The sequence below is a fragment of the Rhyacophila brunnea genome, unplaced genomic scaffold (assembly GCF_057557595.1).
Source record: "Rhyacophila brunnea isolate RB1 unplaced genomic scaffold, BYU_Rbru_1.0 scaffold_17, whole genome shotgun sequence".
Taxonomy (NCBI): domain Eukaryota; kingdom Metazoa; phylum Arthropoda; class Insecta; order Trichoptera; family Rhyacophilidae; genus Rhyacophila; species Rhyacophila brunnea.
In genome coordinates, this window is record NW_028232827.1 from 35,078,483 (window position 1) to 35,092,252 (window position 13,770).

General features: G+C 32.5%; 1 protein-coding gene across 2 annotated transcripts; it reads left to right on the forward strand.

Moving 5' to 3' along the window:
• The first annotated feature begins 4,647 nt into the window (after window positions 1-4,647).
• Window positions 4,648-13,023, forward strand: LOC147074003 (uncharacterized). 2 transcript variants are annotated; one of them, XR_015070350.1, is made up of 6 exons: window positions 4,648-5,183; window positions 5,319-5,469; window positions 5,957-6,388; window positions 8,684-8,817; window positions 9,473-9,761; window positions 10,908-13,023. XR_015070350.1 is itself a non-coding variant. In XM_085944329.1 (5 exons), the coding sequence occupies exons 1-4, from the start codon at window positions 4,775-4,777 to the stop codon at window positions 8,805-8,807; spliced, it is 1,116 nt and encodes a 371-aa protein (XP_085800455.1). In that variant the 5' UTR covers window positions 4,648-4,774; the 3' UTR covers window positions 8,808-8,817; window positions 10,908-13,023. The 2 variants fall into 2 exon arrangements, 1 of the variants encoding a protein (XP_085800455.1); XM_085944329.1 differs by lacking the exon at window positions 9,473-9,761.
• The last annotated feature ends 747 nt before the right edge of the window (window positions 13,024-13,770 follow it).

Consider the following 13,770-nt stretch of genomic DNA (forward strand, 5'->3'; position numbering starts at 1 on the left):
TATAGAGTTTCCAAAATATATAGTATATTTTTTAGCAAAAATATTATTGACATCTAAAATACACATTGAATGCCGTACATATCCATATATAATTGATAATAATTAGTTCATAGTGAGTACGCACCTAAATAAAAAATTGTCGTGATTTACTTAGCAATAGTGAATTGCATAAGCGTGACTGTATGAACTGTTTTCATAATTTATGATTTCGTTTAGCGTGTTATAAAATCACATAACTTTACAACACGAATACAAAGCTTCGAATCATTTAATTAAAAAAATAATATTATGTTGATATACGTAGGAGTAACTGGAACCATAAACAATATGAAGAAATGGGTTACATGTAAATTGTACGTAAAACATTTCATCGTGGCACAACGGTTAGGTTAGGTTAGGTTAGGTTAGGTTAGGATAGGAAGAGGAGGAAAGATCCCGGCGAGGGGAGAAAGAGTAGCGGCATAATATAATGCAAGGTCATAGCTGCCCTCCTGAAGCAATGCATAAAAGCGGATTCCGGGAGGGCAGCTGGGAAGAGGAGGGGGGTTTTAGTGGGTAAGAATCCCACACTACTACCAGTCAGTCGCCGCTGACTGCTGGTGGTGTCTTAAGAAGATTTCCCCCCGCCGCAAAAAAAAAAAAAAAAGGTTAGGATAGGTTAGGTTAGGTTAGGTTAGGTTCAAGCACAGTTCACCTTGAGCTTTCTTATCGGAAAGAGATGACCGTATACTATACGGTTTACAATTTTATTAGATTCAATATGAACATTAATTCAATTTTCATAGCTGATATTGACAAAATTCATGAATTCAAGAACGAAAACCTAACCTAACCTTCTTCTTATTGTGCCATCCCCTAGCAGAGGTCGGCCACCATCAAGGCGATCTTATCTTTGCCGTCTGCTACCCGGAACAGTTCAGTGGAGCTGCACTCGTACCAATCAAGAAGGTTCTTAAGCCACGAAATGCGGCGCCGTGCTCTGCTACGCTTCCTATTGATCTTTCCTTGAATGACAAGTTGGGGAATGCCGTATTTTCGTCCTCTCATAATGTGGCCGAGGTACTGTAGTTTCCTGGTTTTGATACTACGTAGAACTTCTTGGTCCTTCCCCATTCGATTGAGAACTTCAACATTTGTCACACGGTCAGTCTAAGGAATTTTGAGGATGCGTCTATACAGCCACATCTCGAAAGCTTCAAGTTTCCGTGACATATCTACCTCTACCTAACCTCACCTAACCTAACCTAACAAATAACCCAGTACCTATATCGGCTATTTTCAAAATTTGTTTGCTGCTGGCTTCCTGTAAAGTGTAAACCGACAAGAACCGTGTTTTATTTATACATGAATAATTTTATGTCAGTAAGTACTATACGACCCAAAGAGGTCGGTCGATCTTTAATATACGGCCGTATATTTCCGATACAACATTTCACGGTGAAGTGTGATACGGAGAACTGCATACGTACAAGTTTCCGGAAGAAGAAATGCCGATACTCTGATGATCCATCACATTGTAAGGAAACTGCGGAATATGTGATGGTCCGCTTGTTGCAACCAGCTGCACCATTGTTGGTTTTATGTTTGAAGTCTAACGTGATAGCCTTATGTGGCTATCTACCGAACCATGGTTGGGAAGAGGCTCATTCATCTACTCTCGTATGGGCTTACAAAATCAGCAAAGTAGGGTAGGGAGGAGGAGGCGAAATTAAGGGAAATATTTTGGATATGATTATTTTGTAGAGCTTTACAGCCACTCTGGAAAGCCAAGCGTAGACCCTGGATACATAATGGACCCTCTAGCGCTCACCAAAACGTTTGCCTCCCACAAGATCGAAGAGGTCACAATATATTCAAAGATAATTAAATAAAAAAAACAATGTTTTAAAAAAGTGACTTTAAGGATATGGATACTTACTTAGAAATCAGAAAGTTAAAAGTTTCCATACTAAGAGATATATTTTTTTCACAGATTAAGATTAAATGTTAAAACAGTGATAAACGCACTGTAAATGAATCATAGTCATAGATGAGGCCGTTTTTTACTCACTACAATCGTGTTGGCCAATAAACAGCGCTCGGAATGGAAAAATTTACGAACCGGAGCGCTCGACAGTTTTCTGAAGATTTTTACATAGTAAAGTTATCAAAGTTTATGTGTTTTTTTTTCAAAAAAATAAGTGTGTTAGATTTTCTATTATATGGCCTAGCTCAGACGGTCAAATTATTTATTCCACGAGACGAAGCGATAATTTTACCGATTTCACGAACAGGAACGACGCTCCGGTGCGTTCCGGTCCATTTCAAGCCCTGCTAATAAAGTTTTGTTATTTGTCAAATGATTAATATTTGGTAAAGGTTTTAGATTCAAAGTATCACTAACAAAAAAGATATTTTTTTTTGGAAAAATTCCTGTATTGTCAGAGTTTTAATAGAATGTCTTTTACCGCATTACGTATTTTGGTATACAGGAAAAAGCGTTGATAGTTTGAACACAGATATAATAATACCATAGGTACAGCTCACCTTTTGGTTGTGTTTAAAACTGTAAGTAAGTAAATCTATTCTTTGACTGGCTCAAATATTTCCGTATGTTCCAGTTTCGCTTTCCCACATTCCACGATGATTTTTATTAATCAAACTTTTCAGCGAATTCTTCAATACATACAAAGAATTCAATCTATATTGAATAGTTCCTCTATTGACATGTGAAATACCTCCGTTTAGATCATGGTTTGCCAACTTTTTCAGCAGCCGGGCCAGATTCTAAAAATGAGATTTCCTACCGGGCCGCACAACCGATTTTTTTTATTATACAAAACAAAAATAAGAATAAAACATATTTATTAGATTAGACTTTTTTTTAAATAAAAAAAAATAAACAAAATAATATAAAAATAGTAAATTTTAGTGAGAAGTTTGATTTTGTGTGGCAGAACTAAGTGCACCAATATCGATATCGAGTGAGGTTGTTTCTGCAACCAAACAGTTTTCCAAATGCAAATTAGTGATTCGTGTTCTCACTCGGGATTTGATATGCTTCATCCGACTAAAAAGCTGTTCACACGTGTAAGTGTTTCCAAAAAGCGAAGTCATCATTATGCCGTGTCCACACTGGCAACAAGTTTCTGGCAACCTCATTAAATTTTACGATAATTATCATAGTTATCGTAAAATCTAACGAGGTTGCCAGCAACTTGTTGCCAGTGTATACCCGGCATTAGAGCATGTTTTTGTAAAATGTGGGAAATTTCTCCTTATCCAAATATGTTTTGTAAAACTCTTCCAAACCAACCTGATGGAATTTCTCCTTTAACTGTTCATCGCAACATATTTCACAATGTTCCATTTGTAAATTTCCCGGTAATAAATTCACGTCTATGGAGAATGGCATTGCAAATGCAGCAAAAAGCACATGGTGCTTTTTAAAATCTTGAGCTAATATCGAATCTCAATTTGCGAAATTAGCACATCTAACGGCAGCATTTGATATTATTTTTATTTTCTCACTGCTCCACGGGCCACAAGTTAACACCCAGTGGGCCGCATGCGGCCCGCGGGCCGTGGTTTGGCCACCCATGGTTTAGATGCTCAAGTACTGCAGTAAATGAACTTATATTTTAAAAAAAAATATGTTCATTTTGTGAAACATTTTCTTTTTCCCTAATTTTCTTCTTTTTGTTTATTATATTAATAGTATCGGGCGATGGAATTGGAATTTGAATTCTGATTGATTTTTAAGCTTTATACTATTCTATTTTATTTTTTTGTGATCTGGGTTTCGCCATTCGGCACTTTCAGTCACTAGATATCACTCACCAAATGCACACTGTTTCATAATACAGTCAATTTTCGGTATCTTGCTAATAGTAATATATGTATACGTATTGTTTGAGAACACAGAACTTCAACAATCATCGTTCAACAGCTATAATATTCCTCTCGAGTAAATATTTATTGTTTATGGTTAAAAAAAAAACTGAAGAGGTTTTTCATAATCGATTGTGTTAATACCTACCATAAACAAAAAAATCTTTCAACAATATTTTATAAGAATATACAGAAGAACAAAAATAAACGAAGCTCACACTAGATTTTTGGATTATAGCCAAAGCCGTTTCGTCACATCTCGGGCCAGATTGTGCCACGCTAAAAATTAGTGCTGTAAAATTTTAGAGTGATTCTGACGAGAAAAAAATGCAAAACAATCTGTTTGTTTTTGTACATAATGTAGAAGGAAATAATATTATTATTGTGTGCGTAGTGGAGTGAGTAATCGACAGTAGTGTGTTCATATAATCTCTATAGAATAATGTGTGTGTTTTTTTGTATAATTAAAATGAGAGACAGAGATGTCAACATAACGCAATGTTTTGTTTTAAGTAGGTAATGAGTTAATGAGAAAATGGTGACCTAAAACTATATTTAAAATTTATAATAATTAAATAAATATATATTTTTGCTTTAGGCACCTACCTGTCAATGGGTATGGGTATTAGGTATGTATTTTTAAAACAAATTAGGTATTAAAATAATAACATTGTTAATAAAATGAATTAGGTACTAATATTTTTTTAGTTTACTTTTTGTGCATAATATACAAAAACATAATTCCATAATAATTAATTTTAATCATAATTTAAAAAAAGTTTTCTGAAATTATCTAATACTCATTATATTATAATATTATCTAAATAATATTATTTTAATTCAATGAAAATAGCTCTTTTACAGAATATAATACAATTAAAATATACGTGAATCATTTTCAATAATGAATTTACCGACATCTACCGATGAAAATAACAACTTATCAGTATTACATTGGAACTATAGAGGCTTCAAAGATTTTCCACCAGATGTCGACATCAATAGAAAATCGACAATAACGGATATTTACCTGAAAGAAAATCACATTACAGATTTTCCAATAAATTTATACTGTTTTAAAGTATTAAGAAATTTATACCTCACTGGAAACGATATAAAAATATTACCCAAGGAAATTTATCTTCTACAAACATTAAAAACTTTGGATTTAAGTGGAAATCTACTGTCTGAAATTCCAGAAGAATTATCAAGAATTGAAGGCTTGAAACGGTTGATTTTAGATGATAATACAATAGAATATTTGCCACATAGTTTATGGAAATTGGAAAAGTTGAAAGAACTATCAGTGTCTGGTAAATATAACAGCAAAGACAGCATTATAATATCTACCATTTTTCATATTTTCATGATTATTTTACTTTCTTATCTAATACATAGATGGTATTAGTGATTCCAAATTTAAAATGATTTTATTTACTATTTTTCAGATAATCAACTGCTTTGGTTATCTCAAAGGCCAGTTTCCAATTTGTATACTACTAAATTGGAATATTGGAGAAATTTATCTTTACAACATGTGCCCTTTTCAATATGGCTACATACGCTGATTGATAAGCTAATACAACATCAATTTTCTGGGTATGTGCCGTAACATTGTTTAAAAATAATAATTATTAATATAATCATATTTAAAAGGTTATGTCACTAAGTCCATTCCAATACGGATCACGCGGACTTCTACAATATGTTTTTCCGATTGACTGTTGGTTTGGATACATTTCAGGCAGTAGGTACCGCAGGAATGCATGGGATCATGATAATATTATGTTAAATTTTTATATTATTAATAATTAATATGAATGGAAGGATGTGTTAAATTATGACAGATTGATTTATGTAGGTAGGTACACAATCATTCTACTATTAATCCATACTATAAAAAGCTAAGCTAAAATTTAATAAATATATATAAATATGTTGGATATTGTAGTTTAACTTTTTAAATGTGGATGATGATTGTGTTCATAATATATTTTTCTTCGCCAAATGATTGTTCCCATTAGTTATGTTGATTTATTAATCATATTATTATTGTGACGTTAACTATATTTTATTTAAATTTCAGATGTTTCACATATCCATCTTTCTACAAAACATACATGCATAATAAAATCAGAGTGAAACTGCGTCAATTAATTAACAACATAACAGAAATCGTGTTGCCATTTCATTTTATTGAAATACAAAATTTCACAAACATATCGCCGCCATCTTTGGAAGAGCTGTCTAAAAGGGAATGCTATTCGATTTTTAAATTTTTCGAATCTCGCATAGACAATAATAACAACATCAAAAATGAAAAAATGGATGTTGATAAAACGACACAAAATCACAATTCCAGTGAGATAAACTCACCAGATATGATAAATAATTGGCTAGAATTACAGGAAATTTTACCAGTAGTTTTATATGAAGATATATCAAATGGTCCAACCGCATTCTGCGAACATTGTAAGGAATCTTTATTCCGATATGCTGTTGTCGACATAACAATAAGGTAAATTTTATTTTTATTATTTTACCTTTATGTACCCTTTTTTATCGTGTCCGATCCGAAGAAGATCATAATATGGGGCTCCACCAGTGGCGAAGGGTGGAGGTAGGCTGTTAAAATCCGCCATAAATAGTGCACACTAAACTTTGTCAGTCATACTTATTTGTTTTCATTGAAATAAGACTACAATTTACAGATGATGTTGGTTAGTTTTTATAATTCAATTAAACTCTGCGAAAATCAAGCCCTAATAGATAATAGACAAATAATACTCGTCGATCTATAGAACATCTAAAATTATGCAATTAAATAATACATAACTTTGAATATTTTATAGATAGAATAATATTTTTATCTATTAAGTAGTATAGTTTAGTTAGGCAGGGCTAAATGAATTAAAAAAAATGAACCAACGATATGTGTAAATGTGTAATATATATTCTTAATCCAACGAAACCAAATAAGTATGAATGAAAAAGTATGTACAATTTTGTATCGCCAAAAATATAACAAAATTATTATGGTTTTGTTAAGGCATTGTTTAATTGATTTTTAAAAACTAACCAATACCATCTGTAAATTATTGTAGTCTTAGTTCAATAAAAACAAATACGTATGACTAACAATGCTCAATATGCACTATTCATGGCGGATCTTAACAGCCTACCTCCACCCTTCGCTATTGTGGTCCACAGAGTAGAGGTTGTTTTAACAAGAAATGGATGTTAGACACTAATTGCTCAAAATATTAGGGAGTCCAAACACACATGATGTTTTGCCAAGCCCAGGATTCGAACCCGGAACTTTCGACATTATAGACCGACACGTTATCCGCTCGGCCATCATCGGCATTACTTACTAATTTAAAAAAAAAATATTTACATTACGATTAAAATATTTTTTAATTTCCAGGTCTAGAGAGAGTATGAAAAAGATTTTTCTGCTTGAATTTATTTATACAATATTTCTAAAAATGCCTTGTTAGTAAAATATAAATAAAATTAACAGGTATTTATATGAATATTGCCAATTATTGTCAAAATTCATGCTAATTAATTAATTAACGTCGATAGAGCTCATAACTGATAATTTAATAATGGCGCTTTGTTCATAAAATATTAATATCCATTACTATTTTCAAACAATTTATGTTTCCTTGTTTCTGTTGTGATTTTCAATTATTTTTGACAAGGCCTGTCATTAATTTCAATCATTAGTATTTCACAAAAGTCATATTAGTATTACGAAATTTAATAATATACAGCATGTGCGAAAGCATTATTTATATTTTTGCGTACTTACATAATTTGGAACAACTTCGGAAATATACCAATTTGGAAGCATTCAGGAAAAAGCAAATGGAACTTGATAACAGTTCCATCACAATCCAGGCGGTGAGCTTTACCGACAAAGCTACGAATACAATTATTATTAATCACGCGAAAATTTCCTAACAAGAGGTGTTATTTTAAATTTCGTTAATATTGGCGACCACCATATGCGTTCAAGTCCCACTATGTATAAACAATAGGATTTTTTAAGGAATGTTTCCAAATATGTAGTGTGTAGTAATGTAGTAGTAATAATGTAAGTAGTAAATATGTAGTAGTAATGCGTAGTGTGGGAATTGACAAGTTACATTTTTCATGACTGTTTAGTTTTTAATAATGAAATATGATAAAAAGATTCTAACTTTATTTAATATTAAAACTTAAATTTTCCATTAAAATGATTTTTGTATTTCACAACCAAATAATATCGACATCCACAACACACCACATTTACTCCAAAGGGAGCAGTAAAGTGTAGCTGGTATTTGTATTAATTAATCTGAAGGTTGAACTTACTGGAAATTGGTATTCATATTATCACCTGATTATCAAATTCATAATGCGGTTCAATTCTCCAAACTTGGCGGACCCCGTAGTCTGCGACCCTCCTTAGGTTTCATTGAAAGTATTTTCGTGCTATGATCAGCAAGTACCTTTTCATGCCTCGTTGCGCAATTAAAAAAATTGATTGAATGTCTGCATTGTTAGCACACATTGGGTGAACATTTTACGCTTTATTCACGGTGGGGGGTCACATTTGAAGATAATATTCATCAAAAATACATATTTTATATTGCGCACTAGGTTTGTGTTGTAAACATGTTGAAGTAATAATTTTTAATGTTAAACTATATTAGTAAATATGTGTAAGTACAAAGATTCAAATTAGATCACAGTTTAAAAAAATGTATTTTCTTGTAATATTTTTGCCAATGATTTTATAGTATATCCGTCTGGTTTATTTCAGACCAATTAGGACGATTGAAGGACCTTTGGAAATATTAATCTCAGCTTATTTTTGCTCGGGAAAATGCTGTCAAAAATGGAGAACTGCATATGACATTGCACCACTGCAATGGGAAAAAGCTTAAAGTGAACTAGGTATGATAAATTAAAAAAATATTTATTTGGTTTTATTATTATATGAAAGGTACGAAAATATGGTATTAATTGTAAAAAACTCCAGATTTTACATATCCCATTTTAATAAAACCATAATTCCTCAAATTTATAAAGTCATCACATTAGAGAAGTGATTCCTAACCGGAGCTACCGTAAGATCTTTCAAAATGTAGACATATTAAAACCTTTTTGCCAATATACTACAACTAAACACATAACTTGATTTTCAGTTGGAAAGTTTAGCTTGTCTAGTTTTATATATCATATCATAGTTAGTTCTACCAGTGGGTCTATTCTATACTTATCGAACACTAAATTGATAAATAGTATCAAACTTAGGGTAGGTTTGTATCAAAATATTAGCACTTATTGTAACAATTACACGAAGCCGGTTTTTATTGTTGCAATAAGTGCGATATTTTAACAGCAGCAAGATAGGTGCTGTTAAAATATAGCACTTATTGCAACAATAAAAACCGGCTTCGTGTAATTGTTACAATAAGTGCTAATATTTTGATACAAACCTACCCTAAGTTTGATAATATTTTTCACTTTATCACTTTAGCGGTCGATAAGCATAGAATAGACCCACAGCTATATGAAGGAACAAAAATTGAAAAATTACTAATGGCAGGTATATAGCTCTGCACCTTGGGAAACCATTGAAGTTAATGGACCACCAAACCACATACAACCTGCACCACATCCGCCCCGCACTACACCCGGTTCTAATCAGGCGTATCACGGGACCACTCATACGTTCGCTGTGAAGCATCATTTTTTATGACTGGAAATGCCTCAGGAGCAGTTTCCCAAGACTAAGGTCGCCATGAACTCAAATGTGCTTTGACTGAATTTACATGGATTTAAGTTAAGGTACCCATGGGAGAGATGACCACGTAGAAGCAATATTAAAAATTATAGTAAGTAAAAAATTAAAATTAATACACAACTGCCGAACATTCTAAGTGAAGAAATCTTCACGTTGGCAGTATGACGCCACAAATTTTAAATGCAATACAATTTGCCTTTGTGGCGACCAGGTCGGAGAATCCGATGGGCCCAACAGCTGGTTGAACCGACTTGAGCAGCTCTGCCCTTTCCAGACACATTTTAGGACTTTCCCGGACTATGTGGTCTGCATCCTATATTTCTCCGCCACATGGACATGTTGGACAGGTAACTAGACCAAGCTCAAAGAGCCTGCCAGCGAAGCCACCATGTCCAATCAAGAATTGACTGGTGTAATGATCTGGAGTCAACTTTGGGAGAACAAACAACGGATGCCCCCGCTACCTATAATTATCAGAGACACACAAGCCAATGCCACCAAGAATGGCAGAGTTTCCATTTACGCCGCGTATAAGTCAGAAAAAATATGTAGCTATTTAATTAGTTATCCCAGATATATGTAGTTTTTTACCTCTTCAAGTCGAGTGTTATCCATGAGCTCTTATCGGTCAGCAAAATACTTAAATATGGCCTTTGTACATCGTCTTTTTATTTTTTATGCTGATTTCATTCTGATTTGGAGAGTTTTTGAGTCTTGCGAGAAGACCCATAATATGTACCCATGTATCGTTCATGAATGACTGAATTTAGAAATGTGAGTCAGAGACTTTCCGTAAGTCAGTCGTACACCATCCTATTTGCGCATACGCCATGACAAACTATGGTCATTGCTAAAACACTATGTTCAATTATTCAGACAACACTATTCGTTAACGAAGGCAAACTCTGCTTAGGGTTTATTTGTGAACGTTTTTGATGAGGAATTTTTGTGACTCGAACGAACTAATCAATTAGAAGGAAATATTTAATCTAATTGACATCCAAACTTATGATTATATTTAAGTGACTCATTTCCCATTACTACTCTGTCACATACAATATTATAATATAAAATTTTTCAATTTCCGACAGACTTAAATGATGAAAAAATTATGAAACAAAAAGTCCTTTGCAACTTTTAATTTAATCTCGTAAGTAAGTCGGTAAATCCACCCCCTGCTGTAGCGAAATTTATTCAAATCTGCGAAATTTTAATAACTTTTTTTCTTGCTTTACAGATTTAGCGGGAAAAAAATGTTTTCGGATTCCCACTGACGTAAGAAGTTATGGCGGCAAAGTGAAGGCGAAGCGATTTAGAGTTTGGAAGAAAATTGCCACCAAATTTGGAAAAATAAATACGAAATCCTGTGATAATAACAATACGAAAGCCTTGAAGATTGTTGTCTTATTCCGAGATGCATAGAATATCGACGTAACTTTAAATCGACAAAATGTCACGTATATAATATAAAACAATCGGTGCGTGTACTTATGTACGCGCGAGTTATACTTCTTTGGCGTAACAAAACAAAGACAAAACTTGTGATAACCTAGATTCTTCGTCTAGCTCTTAATTATATTGTTATTTCTCGTTGTTTTATTTTTATATGTAGTAACAACTGTCACTCTGACGTTAAATCGTTTGATTACGTAAGTAATTGCAAATGGCCGACAATTATAAACATATATAACAACGTCGAGTTCCATAATTAAACGTGTTGCCATTTTATATAATTCTGATTGTCCAATAATTATTATTATAAACATATTTTTTAATTTACATGCACTGGTAAAAGTATGAAAACTGCACAATACAAACTTAACAATTCTAAATAATTAATGTAAGCTTGAAATAATTTAATTGTTGCCTGATTAATTGTTAATTTAATAATTAGACGCTTTGCAGGTACAGTGTTAGTAACAGTGTGTCGTTTGTAAGCATGGCCCCCACATCATGAAGCGAGCCCCCAGGCTAGGATCTTTGACGGGCCCCCTACCAATCGCTAAAGATAAATGCAGTATGACGCTCTACAGTAGCGTTTTTCAAATGGTGTACGCGGTAAAATTAATGTGTGCCTATATTCAGTGTTTTTTTTTGTATATTTGAATTATGGAGTTGTCGAGTATTGGATACACAATCAAAAATTGTATCGTACAACCACATGCTTTTAAATAATACTAATTTTGAAAATAAATAGCACCGCAGGCGACTTTTTTTTTACTATTCGAGAGAATTTGTGATGCGTGTTTAAATCACTTATCTGGTCGATTCGCCACGCCGGGCCTTTCCTGAGCCCGGGCCACCAGGCTAGAGCCCTGCCAGGCCCCTCTTTGTGGGGGCCATATTTGTAGGTATGTAAGTAAATATTTTTATTGTAATGGCAAAAAATTTCGTATATTATTATAAGATGGCGTCTGTTAACTTACTTAATCAACTGTGAGAATAATATAATAAAACGTTTTTTAATATTCTAGTTTTTCGTGTTTGTGTAAGTATGTAATCGATACAAAAATAATTTTCTTTTACTGGAAATACGTAATGAGTTTAATTAAAAATATGTTGAGTTAAAATATGGCAGCAGCTGTCAGATTTGCATGTTATTGGCTGTAAATTAGAATAATAAAATAGATAATCTGATCAATGTTATCGAATGTTATTGGTGCTTAATTAATACAAAATTATTGTTTTTTTATGTCATAATGATTGCTTATTTTTTTAAATATCGTTAGTAAGTAGTTTTTAATAGTACATTTTTAATGATCTTGTAATTATGTATATTATATAAAGTGTAATAATTATTGTCCATAGTAGTCAATAATTGTTCATTACATGTAAATTGTACGTAAGACATTTCACCGTGGCACAGTTCGCCGTAAGCTTTCTTATCGGAAAGAGAAGACCATCTTCTATACGTATACTATATGATCTCCAATTTTATTAGATTCGATATGAACATTAATTCAATTTTCATAGCTGATTTTGGCAAAATTCATGAATAATTCAAGAATGAAATCATATTAACCTAACAAACAATCCAGTATATCGCTTTTTCTCAAAATTTGTTTGCTGCTGACTTTCTGTAAAGTGTAAACTGGCAAAAACCGTGTTTTATTAAGACATGAATTTTACGACAGTAGGTACTATTAATACGACCCCAAGAGGTCGAAAGGTCTTTAATATATGGCCATATATTTCCGATACGTCATTTCACGGTGAAGTGGGATATGGTGAACTGCATTCGTACAAGTATCCGGATACGTAGTTGTTCAGTATACCTATATTATTTAAAATGCGTTGTAAATAGGTTGTAAATTCAAACATATTTTAAAATATACTATATTATCAGGTGTTTCAAATGACTGTTCTAAAATTTAATCTACCTTTACTTTCCAAACAACAAATTTATATAACATGATGCGCCAATAGAATCCGCTACAGCACCATCTGAAACCAATGACCATAAATGACGATATTCCTCGTCTTCTTGACTCTTTGGATTGCTTCTTGGAGTATAAATAAGATACGTAATGTTTAGCTAAGTACAGTATTTTTACGATCAATTTCTTTGTATTACAGTGATATTGAAATGCAGTTATACAGAAAAGAACTATCACTATTATAGTAATCTGGATTGACCCTATGTTTTAATAAATTATATATGAAAGCGGAGCTGAAAAAAAAAATGATTTCATTTTGAGTCATAAAGTCATTTGGCATTGGTAGATTATTTGGTGCAAACTTCATCCTATTAACACTAATTTATAAACATTGAATCTATCAAAAAATGTAAGCATTTTATTAATTATTAAATTAAGCCAACAAGATGCCTGACACTTGAATTTATAGTGGATATGTATGTAGTAGGTATTGTTCTATTAATAATTGCGACATACATTGACCATTTTAAGGGGATGTCTTTACCTACCAGAGGCACCTAGATACCTAAGTAACTAAATAATCAGAACCAGTATTAAATATTTATAAACTATTTTTTTTATTCAACGAATAAGACACAAGATTTGGGAATCTTACATTCTATATTGAATATACATAATTTGAAAACATCTCATGCATATACACACCAGAAAAAATCATTTTGT